Source organism: Nuphar pumila, chromosome 16 (assembly GCF_984573655.1).
Source record: "Nuphar pumila chromosome 16, dmNupPumi1.hap1.1, whole genome shotgun sequence".
In the NCBI taxonomy this organism is placed as follows: Eukaryota; Viridiplantae; Streptophyta; class Magnoliopsida; order Nymphaeales; family Nymphaeaceae; genus Nuphar; species Nuphar pumila.
In genome coordinates this window covers 47503269-47522877 of record NC_143264.1, presented here as the reverse complement: position 1 = coordinate 47522877, position 19609 = coordinate 47503269, and the positions used below count along the sequence as shown (strand labels likewise).

The 19609-nt window shown below is 38.8% G+C and overlaps 1 protein-coding gene across 2 annotated transcripts; it reads left to right on the top strand.

The window, feature by feature from the left end:
• The first annotated feature begins 2067 nt into the window (after positions 1-2067).
• On the top strand, positions 2068-18665 carry LOC149813221 (4-alpha-glucanotransferase DPE1, chloroplastic/amyloplastic-like). Of its 2 annotated transcripts, XM_089992314.1 has the most exons (8): positions 2068-2093; positions 2182-2213; positions 2287-2361; positions 3819-3865; positions 3974-4062; positions 4274-4318; positions 4670-4822; positions 18271-18665. In XM_089992314.1, exons 3-8 carry the CDS (start codon positions 2357-2359, stop codon positions 18370-18372), a joined length of 441 nt encoding a protein of 146 aa, XP_089848440.1. In that variant the 5' UTR covers positions 2068-2093; positions 2182-2213; positions 2287-2356; the 3' UTR covers positions 18373-18665. The 2 variants fall into 2 exon arrangements, with proteins under 2 accessions (XP_089848440.1, XP_089848441.1); XM_089992315.1 differs by lacking the exon at positions 2068-2093 and having other exon boundaries at positions 2126-2213.
• Positions 18666-19609: the final 944 nt, after the last annotated feature.

The following is a 19609-nucleotide window of genomic DNA, read 5'->3' as shown; positions in this document are numbered from 1 at the left end:
AGAGTATTGTTGATGGATTTCTTCTGAGAAATCCATGCCCCTCTCCTCATAGTCATACACTTGGTCATGTACGGTATGTTTGGACTACGAGGAGCAAGACGAGAGGTCTATAGTAACCTCGAAACGTGTATTGACACTTTAAGCTAAATTCCGTTATGTTGATATTCGCCTAATAGGCAGAATGCTTGCGATTGTCTAAAGGACTCGAGCACGATAAGTTGGAACTTGAATGAGTTCACTGTGGACTTCTGTAAAGCAGATGTGTTAGGGGATTTCCTGCTAGAGATCCTTACCCCTCTCATCGTGGTTGTACTTTTGAACAGGTACGTTGCGTACTGCAGTGAGTAGGATGAGAGCTGTGTGGTTGCCTCGAACGCGCAGTGGCGCGTGTAATTCATATAATGATAATTATGCGCCTTCACAGGCAAGATGTTCGATTGGGTCGAAAGACCAGAGCATATAGAATGGGACAGCAGTTAAGAAACCCTCCGTCGTGTCCGTTCAGGATGGTTCATCAAGAGAGAGGATGGATGATACAAAACTCTGATGGACAGACCATTAATGGCTATTACGGGCAAAGGTCCGGCTTCTCCAGTCATCGGAGGTCAGGGAAAATAGGGCTATCATAATTATCCTAGCTGGTAGTCGTCTGACACTTCTGCAGAAGTTGGATGTATCCTTAGGCCCTGTTTACCTTTGGAGACTTACTCTCTTGGCCACTGGTCGTACTCTTAAGAGTGGACTCAGTGAGTCATTCGGGGTATAATAAAATACATAGCATAATGGACCCTCGAATCGATTTCGGCTGTTTCTACGTTTTTGCCTTGTGCGTACCCACAATGACCTGCTCATAATGAGAACAAGATATAACCTACGCACATGATTATGAAATATGCGTGTTGTAACGTGGATTGCTTGCTTGCTTGCTTACTCAGTAGTTCAGTATGCTACTCGTTGAACTATGCACGCCTGTCGAGGCGTTACTCTAGTTGGTTAAACTGCTTACGCAGTTCTCTGTTTAGTGATAACTAGCTTCTTATACTAGTTAAATGCTTATTCGTTGTCATGCGTCTCTTATGATTGATGTGATTTCATACAGCTCATAATCTACGAATTGGTGACAACTAGGACTGATGTAGCCGCTTGTCTTATAAGCTGCTTACATATTGTGATATAACTGCTACCGTATGATTGCTTATCTTGTGTAGCTTATGAATTGCTTGTGATGTAATAGCTTGTGCCTTACGATTTATGTAGTTACTTGTCGATGGACTGAACCATCAAATGATAATTGTATGTATTGCGAGCATTGTTATGAATGCTTGTCTTATTCAGTTGGAGTGTTGCTTGTTTAGAACTATGGTCCTTACTGCTCTTGTATTTAGCTGTTTGCTTTACTAGAGTTTTGCTTACTCCACAACACGTTTGGTTAGTTCTGCTAGTCTTGCTTTTTCCTGCTTGATCTAGCGAATATCTTGCTTATTGTAGTATTTGTACCTTCTTGTCTTTTGCACCCCTAGTAGTCTGTTGTGAGACTGACCCATTTCGTGAGCATGTGGTGGACAAGTTAAGATAACTTGCGATGGCACGATGACGTGATGCATTCAAGGTGAGGCTCTTTTCCTGACGTTACGCTCCTGAGAACACTTTTGGTAAATGTGGTATAAAGTTTCTTTGAAAGCATCTCTTCTGATTAAAACTCTGGATTACTAAAATTGTATTACCAAAACTTTGTTCTTCGTTTTATTTCAATGAAATATATATTTGAGTTGCAAATCGGTTTGTAAAGGGAAGTTTGCGTTGTAATGCGCCCAAGGTTCAGGGACTTGCTATTTCAAACATGATTTTTGGTTGAACTCCTATTTCAAACTCTGAAAAGTAATCGATTTTGAAGCTTTCAACCTTTTTCATAAAATGTTTCAAGTCAACGATTTTGGGGCGTTACAGTTTTATAGTCCTTTATATGATTGGAAAGCTATGGAAAATGATGGTTTCTCTTGGTGGATACAATGAATAATGCGCCTATGATCTTTTTGATGAATTTCGGATATATCATTTTCGTGGATTTGCTGGCTACGGGGCTGTTTCTTCAGGTAATATCTCTTAACAATTATGTAACTTTTAGACTATATGTTACGATTAACTAGATCTGTCAGGTACTGAAACAGTGGAATTTTGCAGAAGCAAAGGTTGCAATGGTTGGAAGATGGCAGGTCAGTTGCTTCATTTGAACTCTCAACTGTTTATTCTATGTTGTTGTATACTAATATCTTTTTTTGGATATAGGCTGGACCAAAAGAAGCCTTATTTGATGCAATAGCCAAAGCAATTGGAAATATCAGTATAATTGCTGAAGATGTGGTATGTAATTAGCACCTATATATGGTACAAATTTATAATTGCATCAGGTTGACTGTTCTGTTTGAAATATTTTTGCAAAGACAGTCACATGATTTAATATTTCTTGCATCGAGCTTGGGAGTTTGTAGCATGATGCAAACATAATCCAGCCAATAGAACCAATGTCCATCTGAGATGTCTGAAATCAGGAAATATGAATTCAAATTCAATGATTTATAGGTCAAGAAATCAGATGTCACTCTGATATTTGTTAAAATGAAGTCTTTGTTAGGAAAATCTGAATATTTTTCAATATCAGATGACCATGGGTTCTCATAAATAAGAAGACAGTATGTTTGGGAAGTTGTCTGGTGTTGTTTGATGATGTCCCTTGTACATTTTTCAGGGGATATGTTTCATATTTGCTCAGAAAGATTTCAAATCAAGTAAATGTCTTAAACTTTTCTGGTGTGCTACACCAACTGAAGATCTAAGGATATGTGTGAAAGTGATACAGTGGCTCCATGATACTGCTTTCTGATAAATGTTAGCATGAGTTTTTCTTTCCGTGTGCAAATGGAAGTTAGAAATATAACCAATCTTTCTATGTTATAAAAAAAATTATATGGATTTGGAATTTAAGCTAATGTTTAGATCTGAGAGGGATAAAATGAGATAGGTGGATGGTTAGTTTGTACTACCATAACAAATAGAGTCTCATGTTCAAATCCCATGTGGGTTATCTCCTAGCTTAATTATCAAAAAACATAAAAAAAGATTAGATCTGAAAGTGAGAATATCTGCAGTAGTTTCACCAGCCCTGATTTGGTAGTTTTTTTGTTGTTTCTGATCTAGGATTATCTTCCAGAATGACCTTGTGATTGTTGATAGGACACATGACAAGTTCAGCCTACATGCAAATGTTAACAATTACGTAGATGATGAGAATGCTGTGAATTGCATGTGATGCAATGCATCTCTTGATGAGAATAACAAACGTAAGCAAGAAACTCTAAGGAGTTCCACAGCCAAAATTTCTTAGAGAAGATGGATTTTGTGTGGTTGTATGTTAAGATCTCTACTAATGAGAATAGAATAAAACTAGGGAAATCAAGACAAAATAAAGGCTTGTTTGGAGGTAATGCCTTACCATAATTTGTTCCACCTTTTCATCTCAAAAAGTGCATGGCATACAATGTTGAGAAGTCCAAGACAGACAGCAAAAAGATGCTAGCTGTTATGCTGTTAAATGACTTGACAGTAATAAATAGTTCCACGATTTGTCTTCTGTCTTTTTAAATAATGTCACTTATTGTCTAAAAATATCTTGTAAATACTTTTTCTATTGAATTATAGAAAAAATGTTCTCAGATAAGAATTGGAAGGTTGCTGCTTGTGCTACCATTTGCTTATAATAGTCTTCCTGGTTTACTGATATTTGATCTTTTAAACGGGGTAATCACGGATGATGTTGTTAGGTTAAGAAAAGCAATTGATGCTCCTGGAATGGCTGTTCTTCAGTTTGGTAATTCTTGCTAATATATTCTATAGGATAAATTTTCTCATTTCTGCTTAAGATATTTCAACATATTTCTTTTATCATTGTAATATCTTCATTGTACTTATGTGGCAGCTTTTGGAAGTAGATCAGATAATCCCCATTTGCCTCATAATCATGAAGTCAATCAAGTTGTTTATACTGGAACTCATGATAATGACATGGTAGGATTCTTCTCGTGGTTGCTTCATGACAATTTTTTTCTGGTCAATTTATGTTCACTGTGGAGTACTAGTTCTGCAATAAAATTGATATTACATGCCTAATCTGGCTCAACCTCCTTTCCCCTACAATTTATCTGCTTTTAGCAAATGTGTCTGAATCAAATTTCTGCTTCATTTACTGTGCTCCTCATGTATTATACTATTTCTCCAGGTTCTTGGCTGGTGGGGAAGTTTGAGAGAAAATGAAAAATCAAATGTAAGTTTTTATGTGGATATGGTTCACTCAAGATTCAATGCAGGTTTTTTCATTTGATTTTACATCAGTTGCATGGACTTGGACCCCAAAGGCTGTGGTTTCACATTGATTTGGAAAACTTTATTGGGGTTTTACGTCAACTGCTGGGTTGCACCCAATCATCAAGCAACTGATAGTTAAAATAAAATGAGTTTATAAGATATTTCCGAGTCACCAGATGCTTGACACTGGGATTTCAGAGTTGTTTTTTGGAGCTGCGACTTTATCATGTTTTTCTCTTTATTTGTTGCAAGAGGTGTAATTTGTGGCAAGATTTTTACTCATGTATGCCATTTGACGTACCTATTGCAGGTTCAGAGGTATCTTCACCTAAGTGAGGAAAGTCACATGGCATGGGCATTAATTGAGGCTGCATTATCATCAGTTGCACGAACTGCGGTGATACCCATGCAAGATGTCCTTGAACTTGACAGCTCAGCAAGGATGGATACTCCAGCTACCCAGGTTAGAAGAAAGAATTGTACGATCTGCATTAAAAAAATTCTGTTCTTTTACTAGATCTTTCTAACAGAACCACCATTTTGAAAGGACAGTAACTGCACACACACTCTCTCTCTTGCTTAAGGTCCATCTTTGAGTTACACTTAATGCATGTAGACAAACATGAAATTCTTGAAAAACTTGTTCCAGACTGAAGTTGATAGTTTTTTTATTCTGCCCCTGTCCTGCGTCATTGGGTCTAGAGTCTTGAACAACATATTTTCCTTTTTTCATTAGCATTATCCAAGCCCAAATAATTTTGGTGTCACTGGATTCACAAACATCCACTCATAATCTGCATCCAGCACATATGCGGTTGGTTCATTTTTTGTTGCCACTTAACTCCATTCATGGAGAATGCATCTGAAATGATGATTTTAATTGCTCAAATCAGCTACTTATTCCTATTCAGTAGTAAGCCTTATATCAGTGCCTTATTGTCATGAACTGAAAAGTATGCCACTAGCAGAAAGAATTACGATAATATTTACAAAAATGTTGAAGTTCAAACCATGGGATTTTGGCATAATGGTAATAATGATTATATTTTGGAAACATTGGCTTGAAATAGTTGTGAAATATCATGTTGTTTTATTTTATTTTTATTTGTATAGCCTTTTCTTAGTTCATTACTTCATTATTTTTGTAAATTCCTTGGTATCTTTTTCTTTTTCAGGTTGTGTGTAAGAAACATTAGTAACATCTTTTTCTTTTTCCTTTCTACATGTTTTTAAACATTTTTTGCCTTTTAAACAAGACTTTCTTAAGAAAGATTTTTAAATTTTATTTTCCCTCTAAAATGCCTCTCCAGAGAGATTACCAATACTCATTTTGGTGATTTTTCTTAAAAGCAAAAATTATATTGAAAAGTGATCAACAATAAGTAACAAAAATAGAAACAAGTGACATGTCAACCACAAAAAATGAAAAACAAATTCTTAAAATTACAATGTGAAGCAACCAATCTGAAAAGATCCAATCGAAGAAATATCTTCATCTGTCCAGCGCACCATTACAATCATTCAAAGGTACTGCTGCAATATTTCATAAATATCCTCAACCTCTCTTCATATAACCCCAACCTCAGACAACCTTGTGTCTCCCACTTTCCAAATCAACCACCACAGCTGAAATAGAGCCACCTATTTCCCCTTTTCTGAACCAATGTGGGCAGAATAAGGTTATATGTACAAACGTAATAAAGCTAATATATATATTAGCTTTATTACGTTTGTACACACACATATATATATATATACATATTTATATGTATATATATTATAATCTTTGTACATTATTGTAATAGGTTATACCCATTAGGGATATTTTTGGTCTTTTCAGTCTTTGTAATAGGCTGTACCCATTAACGGTACATTTGTCTTTTTTTATTATTTTATTTTCCCTTTTTAAAGGGCTTTTTGGTCTTTTTGCCAAATAAAGTTGTTGGGGGCTCCCAATGGCTCTATGTGAGCCCCTCTCTTGTATATAAAGGGGATCTCCCCCTTCTCTCATTTTATGATTGTCTCAAGCATTTCAATATAAATTATTATTTATATTTTGTGTGTTCTCTCTCTCTCTCTAATACTCTTTGTGAGTTGTTTGTGCTAAGCCCTTGTGGCTTATTTTATTTTGCCCATTAGAGGCTTTTGTGTTTGTGCACTCTTTGTAGTCCTTAGTGGCATTTGTTCATGGGCATTTGGTTTCATGACATGGTATCATAGCCCCTCGGTGTTCTCACTCTTGAGCATTGGTGATCGTGCTACTCAAAGTATTCGTAGCAATGTTGTACGTATCGTCCAGTATCGTATGATACATATGTTACTATTTAGAATATCGATACGCTACACACTCGTATCGCGATGCAAGTGTGTATCATATGTATCGTATGATACATGTCTGTATCGTACCGTATTGTACAAGATGAAGTGTATCGTACGATACAGGGTCAACACTCTTAAAAAAATGGCCAAATCATAATTTTTCAATTTTGGATTTTAAAGACCTCTTGAGGGCCGACTCCTTCATTTGTGTAGAAGCCATTAGAGAGGTATCCACGCACTCTAAGACTCGTGAGAGCGATTTGGGGGCCGATCCGTGCGCAAGAGAGAGGGCTTTTGTGGTTTGCTAAAGTAAAAGTGCATTTTCACCATTTTTTCACTCAAGGAAATGGGTTAAGGTAAAAAATATTTATTATGAGTAAAAATACAAAGCTACCCTCCAAAAAATTTTGCCTCAAGGGTGTTGCTCCTCTACGACCCCCAGTCAACTTACCGTGAAGTTGGATCCATAAAAATTAGAGATTTATATCAAGGTAGAAATCAGGGTCGGCGCTCTAACAAAGATGCATTAGATGATTCGGCATGGCAATGAGGCACTCAAGTAATGAGTGAAAACCGATTGAAAATCGAGTGCAACTATTGCCATAATATTTTTGTTTATATAATATGAAAGTATGAGTCTTGTCGTATGTTCTTAATTGCACGATATTTAATATTTTGCATTGTTGTTATGAGATAGTTGATGTTTGATAATGCCTTATGTAGCTCATTGAGACATAAATGATTCATATGTGATTTTCTGATTATATTTTATACCATTCATCATTGTTTCATGTTATATGATTTTTTTTGAATTTTTGCTAATTTTTTCTGTTTTTTTTATTAAAAATTTATGATATTTTACGATATGATATGATCTTAATTTGGGATCGACCGATACAGGTAATGATACAATACTTACAACCTTGGTTCATAGTGTTCGACAAGGTTATGTTGGTGGTGGTCGTGTTCATCCTTAACCATTCCCATTTTTGTCTCTCTTATCTGCCTTCTTCGTCATGGCCGTGAAAGATTCAAAGATCTATCTTTCCTTCAAATCAAATGGCTCTAATTGTAAAACACAAAAAAAAAATTGAATTGATTCGGGCTGGATCCAGATCCGAACCCGACCCGACCCGAGGCCACTGCCTCTAGCTGTAATTAAGAGACAGCGAGGCAGGCAGGAGAAGGGTTATGAAACCCCCCTCACCGCCTCTCGCCCTCTCGTCTCTCTCTCTGCATTGCCGAGCACCGACAACCCCCTCCTTCTGGTGACTTCCTTTCTCCGGTGAGCTACTCTCCTGCAGCCTACCCAGGTACACCCTTTTCCCCTCTTTGCTCTCTCGTCTCTCCTCTGATCCCCTCTCTTTCTCCCTCACCTTTCCGTTGCATAGGGAGGGGGTCGAGCCGCCTCCCTATTGCCCTAAATCACAAGGGAGGGGCAAAGCTCCCTCCCTGCGACTCTTTTCAGCGAGGGAGGGGTCGAGCCCCCTCCCGATACCCTCTGGTTGCAGGGGAGGGGCCCATCCCTTCCCTGCACCCTTGTAGGTAGGGGAGGGGGCCGAGCCCTCTCCGTGCTTCCTATTACGGCAAGGGAGGGGCTGAGCCCCCTCCCTGCTTCCGGTTACGGCAGGGGAGGGGCTGAGCCCCCCTCCCTGCTTCTTGTTACGGCAGGGGAGGGGCCGAGCCCCCTCCCTGCTCCCTATGATGGCAGGGGAGGGGGTCGAGCCCCTCTTTGCCCTTTGTTTTGACAGGGGAGGGGGTCGAGCCCCTCCCTGTTCCTTGTTACGGCAGGGGAGGGGTCGAGCCCCTCCTTGTTCCTTGTTACGGCAGGGGAGGGGTCGAGCCCCATCCCTGTGCCTCTTCTCTCTTTAGGCAGGGGCATCGCCCCTGCCTTCGCTGTTTTTCGACAGGCAGGGGCAAGCCCCCTCGCCTCGCTCTCCTCTGGCATCAGGCGAGGGCTTCGCCCCCTGCCTGTTTGCATTTCTTCAGGCAGGGGCCAAGCCCCTGCCTCCATGCATGTTCGACAGGTAGGGGCGAAGCCCCCTGCCTCTCTTCTGCTTTGTCAGGCAGAGGTGCAACCCCCTGCCTCGTTGTTTGCTGACAGCAGGTTAGCAGGGGCTCGCAGTCCCTGCCCCTGCTTCTTGCGTTGATAGTAGGTGCACAGGGGCACGATGCCCCTGCCTCTGCTTCTTTCACGTCAGGACAATGACAGTGTCCCTGACCTTCTATTTTTGGTGTTAGCATGCTAAGACTGTCGCTTTTGCAGCTCGTACGACGGATCTCGCTCGCGCTCCGCGACCTTAACCGTCAATTGTTTACACCCGCAGACGCCAGCAAGCTTGCAACTCTCCAAGGTAGGGGAAGATTGCATGGAAGACTTGGACAATTGAATTAAGTTTAATTAACTAAAAATGACTATTAAATATATATATATATATATATATATATATATAGAGAGAGAGAGAGAGAGAGAGAAATATATATATTTATACGAGTACGCATTTAACTCAAGGACGCGGATTCGTGATCCTTGTCCTTTACTTTCTATCAGTCTTTACTTTGTCGTCGCGCATTGCGCAAAGGTTTTGCGTTGCACTCCTGCTTACAGTCTTTACTTTGCCGTCGTGCATTGCGCAAAGGTTTTGCGTTTCACTCCTGCTTACAGTCTTTACTTTGCCGTCGCGCATTGCGCAAAGGTTTTGCATTGCACTCCTGCTTACAGTCTTTACTTTGTCGTCGCGCTTTGCGCCCAGGCTCTTGCTTTTCCATATGTGTTGTTACTGTCTTGCTATTGCAGATGACGCTCAGGTTTTCGCTCATTGCATACGCTTTTGAGGTATCCTCGTGGAGGATGCAAGAGACATCTACCACTCTCACTCTTGCGACAAGAGTTCAGTCGGGAGCTAGCGATACATCCTCGTCTAAGGAGAGAGATACCTCGCAAGGATCCTGACTCTTCGTGTACGCAGTTCCTGCATAGTAGACTTGAGATTTAGAGAGTTGCACAAAAGCATCAAAGACTGCCCAAATCAAAGCATTTGGAAGGATGTGATTGGTTGGTTCTGTTCATCTATTCAGCATATCTCAGGTGATCCCGAATTGGGGTTCAAGCGAACTTCTTAGCGGGGGTTCTGTTGAGAAACCCGTATCTCGTCTATCGAGGCCGATATCGAGTCATGCAAGGCATGTAGATACCTCGATAGCGGATGTGATTCTAGAAAATCGCATGCCAAATGTTGGCACAAGTTGTTGGTTGTTTCAAAAGATAAAAAATGTCAAAGTATAGTTTGAGAAGCATTACATCTTTGTGAAACACTTCTGATGAGGCTCTTATTGAGGAACTATACCCCTTTTATCCTAGAGTACTTGTAGTCGTGCACTACACTCTAGTACTGCGATAATAAAGTCCTAGTGGTTTGCTTCTGCCCAAAAGTCTTTCGAGACTTGATTTGCTATTAATAAAGTCCTAGTGGTTTCTATAATATGACGATGTTTTCGTTCTGCCAGTCCATTTTGTTGAGGTGTATAAGGACAAGATCTTTGATGTATGATGCCATGCAATTTAAGATAATTTTGAAAATTTGTAGATAAAAGCTCTCCCCCTGAATCTGTGCGAAAAATAGTAATATCATTTTGAAACTTGTTTTTAACCATATTATGAAAAGTTTGAAAGTATGAAAATACTTCAGACTTGTGTTCGAGAAAGTAAATCCGCGTATGTCGGGAGAAATCATCAACAAAAATAACATAATAAACAAATCCTCCTTTAGAAATTACTGGTGCAGGACCCCAAACATCCGAGTGTATTAATTCAAGTGGTCTTGAAGAGAAAAAGGTTTTGTTCTAAAATGATAATCTTTTCATTTTGCCGAGAATACAATCTTTACAATCAAATGATTCAAAGTTACAAAATTTTCCTAAATTTGAAAAATGTTGGATTTTGGCTATATGTGGGTGACCAAGTCTCTTATGTTACAGTTCCAACTCTATTTTTTGAATACTATAACAAAAATCTTTTTTCGGCATTTCCAAAAAATCCATGTAATAGAGTCCTCCTTCTCTATGACCTTCCCCAATCAGCTTACCCAACAACCATGAGAAGAAAATGAAATATTACACCCATAATCAGAAATTTGAGATACATATAAAAGATTTAAATTTAATTTGGGAATATGTCTAATTTCTGGAATAGAAAATTTCTTTGTTTTATAAATTTTTTTAAAATTTCTTATTCCTTCTATTTCAAGAGAAGTCCCATCAGTAGTAAAGACCTTTGACACACTTGTTTTATTTTTAACACATTTGGATAGACTTTGATTATTTGGAGTCATATGAAAAGATGCACCAGAGTCAAGGAGCCAAGAAATTTTACCTGGATCAGAAAAAGATGAGGTTGTTGCGTCGGTTGAAGTTTCAGATGAGGAAGAGGCACCTTTGATGAGAGACTGAAGAATCTCCATTAGTTGGACCAGAGAAACTGGTGCATCTTGATCTTTAGGCTCCGATCCAGCAATTGCAACTCTTTTTTCTCTCAGCTCCTTAAGTTTGGGACATTGTGGCCTGTAGTGTCCCGGTTCATGACAGTGATGACAAATAACTTTTTTCTTGTCATAGTCACCATTTTGTCGGTTAAAGTGAGTAGGCCTATATGATCGAACATGATTCCCTAGTCTAGACACGGCTAAAACGGAATCATCTTCAATTTTTTAAGAACCTTTCCGGAGACGATTTTCTTCCATTGTTAACTCTTCAATAGTTTCAACAATAGAAGAAATTTTTCCCTGGTGAAGTAGGGACGATTTAGTAGTTTCAAATTCTGGCCTTAATCCAGTGATAAACTGGTAAAAATGTTCAGCATCGAGTTGTTTCTGACGAAGCTCGATGTCTTTGACACAATGCCACTTTGGTTCTAAAAGGGAAAGTTCTTCCCAAAGTTCGGACAACCCATTGTAATATTTACGAATAGTTTTGTCTCCTTGTGTCATCATTCGAACTTTTTCTTGGAGGTTGCACACGTGTGCAATTTCTTTAAGGGAATACATATTCTTAAGGTATTCCCATGCCTTATCGGCATGATCAAATTTGGCAAGACTTGAGCATTTTTTAATTTCAACGCTATTGATAAGCCATGACATTATCTTCGCATGAGATATTCTCCATTCTTTCTATTTCTTCTCGTATGAGGCAATAGCCTTGATTTTCTCTTCTTCCGATAGAGGGACCTCTTTATCTCCCTCCTTTTTAGTAAGAGATAGCTTAGGTTCCGAATCAGAACCATCCACAATCCCCCATAGGCGTTTTCCCCATATATGGTGCTTCATGATTGAAGCCCATGTTACATAGTTCGTATCGCTTAGTTTCATAGGCATGATGGTGACTTTATCATTGTCATCCATCGATTACAAGGAGAGAAAGAATAAGGATAGAAGAGAAACAAGAAGGAAAATGAAAAAAAAAAAAGAAAAAACAATACAACAAGATGTGAAATCTTCCCCAATGAAGTGATAAAACACTTCTCTTCAAGTGGCAAACACTTTTGCAAATGGGCACGGAAACAAAGGTAGCTTTTTCTCAAGATTTAGTACTTCCGTGGCTTTGATACCATGAAATGAAATGGGGATCTTCGAAACACGAGCTTAGATTCACAATGGCAAGTGTCAAGAATGACACTAAAGCATAACCCTTAAAAAGGGTATAACTGGAAACAAAAAAAAATGTATTCTTTATTGATATGAAAAACCAATTGCTTAAGAAGCATTGGAATTAAAATACAAGAGGGGCTGCTCCCCTTTATATACACAGCTGAAAGAGGACTCAATAGAGTTGTTGCTCTATTGCTAGTCAAGTCTGGATAGGACTTGACTAGCAACAGTCATTCTAGTTCCAACTGAACTAGATGACATAAAGACAAAAAACAAAAAATAAAGAAAAAAATTACAGAAAAGAAAGAAATGAAAAAAAAAAATATATATATATATATATATATATAATATTATATATATATATGTGTACAGTTTTACATTTTAACAAGCCCCTCTCTTGTATATAAAGGGGATCTCCCCGTTCTCTCATTTTATGCTTGTTTCAAGCATTTCAATATAAATTTTTCTTTATATTTTGTGTTGCTAGCCCTTGTGGCTTATCATATTTTGCCCTTTAAAAGCTTATGTGTTTGTGCACTCTTTGTAGCCCTTAGTGGTATTGTATTTGTATGCATTTGGTTTCATTACATAAGGTGCCTAATGAATAAAGGCTGAAACCTGTCCAACCTCCAATGCCCCCCAGGCCAAATTCATGTGTGTCGAAAAAAATAATACAACAAACAACAACTACGCCTTCATCCCAAAACAATTGGGGTCGGCGATATGAACCAACAAAGAAAATCATTATGGGTCTTCCACATGAATCCTTCTCCTCCATTCATTTCTATCCAATGCCATGTCCTCGGTGAGGTTCAAAGCATTCATATCCTTTCTTATCACCTCCATCCATGTCTTCCTAGGCCTACCCCGACCTCTTTTAACTAATATATTTTCCCATTTCTCCATCCTTCTAACTGGAGCATCATTAGGCCTTCGTCGAATATGTCCAAACCACCGTAAACGATTCTCTCTCATCTTATTTTCAATGGGTGCAACGCCTACCTTCTTACGTATCTCCTCGTTTCGAATCTTATCTTTTATTGTATTTTCACACATCCATCTCAGCATACGCATCTCAGCTACACTCATTTTTTGAATATGATGTCTCTTGGCAGCCCAACATTCCGTACTATATAGTAAAGCGGGCCTAATAGTCGTCCTATAAAACTTTCCCTTCAACCGCAATGGCATTCTACGATCGCACAACACTCCAGTTGCACTCTTCCATTTCATCCACCCAACCTTTATCCTATGATTTACATCTCCATCAATTTCTCCATACTTTTGAATGATAGATCCCAAATATTTGAAAGAATCATCCACCGGTATTTCGTGCTCACCAAGCTTCACTACACTCCCATCACTACTTCGTTGCTTACTAAATCGACATTTCATGTATTCTGTCTTACTCTTACTCAACTTAAAACCTCTTGCTTCCAATGTCTGTCTCCATAATTCTAACTTAGCATTAACCCCAGCTCTAGACTCATCAATCAAAACAATATCATCAACAAACAACATACACCACGGCACATTTTCTTGAATTGATCTCGTAAGCTCATCCATCACTATAGCAAATAGGAAAGGGCTTAAAGCAGATCCTTGATGTAACCCAACCGTTATAGAAAAATTGGTTGTCACCCCTCCACAAGTGCGGACATTGGTTACTACTCCTTCATACATATCTTTAATTATACTAATGTACTTGAGAGAAACACCTTTCTTCATCATTGTCCACCAGAGAACGTCCCTAGGTACTCTATCGTAAGCCTTCTCCAAATCAATAAAAACCATATGCAAATCTTTGTTCCTCTCTCTATTTCTCTCAATAAGTTGTCTAAGAAGATGTATAACTTCCATAGTTGATCTTTCAGGCATAAAACCAAATTGATTCTCCGATATCATGACAATCTTCCTCAACCTAGACTCAATCACCCTCTCCCAAAGTTTCATAGTATGACTCATGAGTTTTATACCACGATAGTTTGTGCAATCTTGTATATCACCCTTATTCTTATATAGAGACACCAAAGTACTCTTCCTCCACTCATTAGGCATCTTATTTGTCCGCCAAATCTTGTTAAAAAGATTTGTCAACCATTCTAAACCTTTCTCTCCCAAGCATTTCCAAGCCTCGATAGGTATACCATCTGGGCCAACTGCCCTTCTTGATTTCATTCTCTTCAAAGCCTCTGCAATTTCTTTCTTTTGAATCTTGCGCATGAAGTCACGATTCTTCTCATGAAAAGGAATTGAAAAGTCTTCAAGATCCTGAGCATGACTTTCATTAAATAGCTTATCAAAATAATCTTTCCATCTCTCCTTAATCTCCTCATCTTTAACTAAAACCCTTTGTGTTTCATCTTTGATACATCTAACCATACCCAGATCCCTCGATTTCCTATCTCTCATCTTTGCAAGCCTATAAATATTCTTCTCACCCTCTTTGGTATCCAACTTGTCATAAACCTCCTTATATACCTTATCCCTCGCGTTCTGAACTACTTTTTTAGCTTCCTTCTTTACTATCATATACTTCTCCAAATTCTCATTATCACGATTTTTACTTAGATTTCTATAACACTCTCTTTTAACCTTAATAGCTAATTTGACATCCTCGTTCCACCACGATTTATCCTTACCTAGCGGTGCACCGCCTTTAAACTCACCCAATACCTCCTTAGCCACCTTTCTCATGCCACCCGCTGTCTTATTTCACATAGATTTTGAATCCTCCTCGAGACACCAATTAACTTCCTTAACTACCCGCTCTACAAACATTCCTTGTTTAGCTTCTTTCAGTGCCCACCACTTAATTCTATGATCTATCATATGTCTATCCCTTTTGCAGTATTGTCTAATTCTAAGATCTAAAATTAAGACTCTATGTTGTGTAGCTACACTTTCTCTCGGTATAACCTTACAATCGATGCAACAACCCCTATCTCTCTTTCTAAGTAGGAAAAAATCTATCTGACTCGTATTAACCCCACTTTTAAATGTTACTAAGTGAGACTCCCTCTTCCTAAACCAAGTGTTTGCTAAGATCATATCATAGGACAAACCAAAATCTAAAATCCTTTCTCCACTTTCGTTTCTTTCTCCTATACCATAGCCTCCATGAATACTTTCAAATCCATCCCTACTAATGCCTACATGCCCATTAAGGTCATCGCCGATGAAAAGCCTTTCTCCATAAGATATCCCTTGTACTACTCCATCTAAATCTTCCCAAAATTGACGCTTAATGGAATCATCTAAACCTACTTGAGGTGCATAAACACTAATAATATTAATAATATTCGTACCTAATACTAATTTAATAAGTAAAATCCTATCACCCTTCCTACGGACCTCAACTACATTATCTATAAACTCACGACTCAAAACAATCCCTACTCCATTCATATTCCTATTTATTCCTGTATACCAAATCTTATATCCCCAAGGTTCTATCACTTTTGCTTTCTCACCTACCCATTTGGTCTCTTGTAGACATAAAATATCAATCTTTCTCCTACACATAACATCTACTAACTCTACCAACTTACCAGTTAAAAATCCTATGTTCCAAGTGGCTAACCTAATTTTATGGTATTGGACTAACTTCTTTACCCCCATCCGTCCAACAAAGTGAGGGAACCCTTGCCTATTTGACACCACACCCGGGCGACGGTGTGACGCGTCGCGTCTGGGCGACGACCTAGCAACCCTTGCCCATTTATCACTGCCTCCGGGCCTATAGAGTACAGCGCGTCGCTCAGTAGGGAACGCCCCAACGAAATTCTCATATTGGTTCATATTCATAGGGTATGACTAAGTTTTTATGCTGGCTGTCACAGGCCTACCGCAACCCTCCTCCTTTATCCGGGCTTGGGACCGGCAATGTATAACTAAACAGTTATACACAGGCGGAGTTCGTCGAAAAAAATAATCATTCGGTAAATTTGTGATCAGTGTGCTCTTCTGCATTCCTGCATAGGATGCAGAAACTCGCCATGCTACATCCCTTCAACTTCAGTTTACTTTGAAAGAGGACTCTGTCCTGAGCAATCAGCTAGGCAAAAAGCTTGACTTGCAGATTCAAATGTGCCACCCTGATTGAATTTCATGGTTAAACCCTGTTCCCAGCAGGACAAAAACTGAAATAGCATGAGGCAATTGAAAACTCACCTGTGGGGGAGCTTTTTCAAAACAACTTGTTCTGATAAGCATTCAGTTTCACCTATTTGGGCAGGTCCATAAGCTTTAGTCACTCTGAGCCCCACTTCATTGGGATGTCTTCATACTGTCACCTGCCAACCCATATCTTTATGCCAACAATCCTGCACTATTTGATGTTGAAAGCTAACAATATTAAACAGTAAGGGGAACTGAATATAGAGAGGTGACTCTCATAGCCAAGGGCCCCACCAAAAGGTGATCGGAAGGCTCTTTTTTGGTTCAGCTCTAATTCTCTCCATGAAAGAGTCAAGGCACTTAAGCCAACGTTTCCAAATACCCTATCCATTTCTCCACCTAGTTGATGACTTCCATTGTCATGGCCATCCACACATCCCATTCTTCTCATTCATCAGTTTTATCCCATCAGTTGCAGTGATAAATATGCCACCAACACTTGGTAATAAACACTTGTTGAAATTCCTCAAGTCCCTGATGCCCAACCCACTTGTATTTAAGAGTAGAGCCACCTATTTCCAACATATCAAGGAGACACCTGCTGAATCATCCCCTTCCAAAGGAATTCTCACAAGAATCTTCTCAATCTCTTCTCTGTTTTCCTTGGAATATGATAAATCACAATAAGATATTCGGGCAATGTGGATAAAACATGCCCAATTAGAGTTAATCGCCATGCCATAAAGAGCTAATTTGGCTTCTACCTGTGAAGGTTCCTTGCTACCTTTTCAACCCCCTCCATGTTGGTTCTCTTTGAGATCCCTTTGAAAGATTGTCCAGCTAGGTCATTCTTCCTATGCATGAATGTTTTTGCTCATTGTATCCTATCATAGCTATATATGATTAAGGTTTTTTCAACCATGGCCTATGTGACGTTGATGACTGACCTAGTGTGCGTATGACAATGTGGTGCCATCACACACACCAAATTTGCCCTCAAGTTTTCTGATAGTCTACCATGTGTCAGACATGGCTGACACCTTGTCATGGTTTTTTGTTTCCTGTGTTTCCTGTTTTGATATTTGTCATTGATTGTGTACCTTCTAGTTTTCTACTTGGACTTCTTATTTAGTGTTTATTTATCATGTCTTAAAATAATTTCAAAATTCACATTTTTAAGACGTCTATGCATTGTTGCTTTAGGTTGTTAATTTTGAATATGCACGTTCACACACACACACACACACATTTTCTACACCTACATTTGGCAATTCTTGTCTTTTTTAGCAAATTGCAGATCAGCAGAAATTTGCGTCTTAAGGTTATGGTTCATGTTTAATGTATTGACTTAACACTACTTAATATAGTTAAACTATGTGCCCTAGCGTCACGATTTATTACCCTTCAGTTCTGGTTATTCTTAGCTTTGCAAGCAAATTAAGTTGACACCAGAAATCTGCATTTATGGACCTGTCAACTGCATTGACTTTGTGGGTCCCTCTCACAGCTGGCATATTGGTTTTCTGCATCTCTAGATAGCTTGCCTGTCATTATTGTGCAGTGAAAAATCATGAAATTGACTTGTTACATGTCTTGATACTGTTGTACATGCATTTCTGTATTTGAAATCTGCTCCTGCTATAGCATACAGAATAACCATCTGATTTTTCTCCAGCATTCAATTCATATCTCGGCAGAATGCTTATTAAAAAAGACATTACATGAGAACACTTGGAAATGAAAAAAAAGTTATATTCACATGGAGCTAAGCAGATGTTAAACAAATGATAAATTGTATGTTTGTTGTTTCTTCTCCTGTACTACAAAACAGTTTGGGAACTGGCGCTGGAGAATGACTAGCTCAAGGAGCTTTGACAAGTTAGAATCTGAAGCAAGGAAACTCAGAGATATGCTTTCCATGGCTGTGAAATGAAACCGGACCAGCAATTTTTGCTGCCAATAGAAGCCAATGGGTTGGAACTTGAAGCATGTACCTTTATTGGCAATAGTCATGTTCCTGCATTCGCTCTTTCTTTCCAGGGATGTCCTAAATTTAGTGAGTCAGAAATTTTTATAAAAACAAGGCTTCATCTGCCATTTTTTTTGGCGTGTGAAAGAATGAATAATCTAAGTGTATAACGAACAATGAAATAGAGTAGGCCATTTCTTTAATGATGTAATTTGAGAGGGTACAAATGTTGATATAAAGAATACGACTATATACTTCCATATGGTTGTTTGTGTTTCATCCTCTCTTCTTTTGAGTGAGTCCTGACGCTCATGGATAGGAGTGAGCAATTTCAATTGCTTTCGTGCAGTCAACAACAGAAGCTTTTGAAGATATTGCTGAAATCAGTGTTTTCATGGGCTACTTTGTTTTTCAAAGAACTTGCAAAGAATACCTGCAGGGAATAGGCCCTACGTAGAATCTACGAGTCACTCGAAGCTGATGACAAAAATCTCCATGCATGTAAAACATATAGAACATGCATTTAATCATGAACAGTTACATTAATCATGAGCGCCCCTTGCTGTAAGTTCGGAGCTGATTGTTTTCTTCCAAGTGTTTACCAATTAGAGATCTGCCACAATGTTGTCAGTATTGTTGTGAATCAGTGAAAAATCGGTACAAAAATTATATGTATCCTATAGGCAAAAAATCGGTACAAAAATAAGTTGATTCAGCTTCTTTTTAAACAAATTTTAAAAATGGTTTACAATTTTTTAATATTTCCCAGCACGTCATCTGCTGGTTAAAAACTGGCTGATTCAGTTCAATATCAGAATTGGCCGATTCCCTGAATCAATTTGAAAATTGATTCATGGTGACAAGGGGATTTTTCCTTGGCATTTGCTGAAAAAGAAAAAAGGTTGACAGTTGCATTTTAAGTTAGTGTGAGAAGTGACCACACAGATTCCGCATGCCTAGCTAAGGGCTGGTTTAGTGCATTCAAGTTAAAAGACATCAAGAGTTCAATACCACAGGCATAGGAACAGGGCCGGCTGGCCTTTTTGATATTTGAGGCCACCGCCTAGGGCCTCAAATGAAAAAAAATATATAACAATTATATTTCACATGCTGCCAATGAAACATGGCACATGCATGTGCCTCATGCTGAGGGCCTCCAATGAACCTAGGGCCTCAACTTCTCTTGAGCCGCCCGTGCATA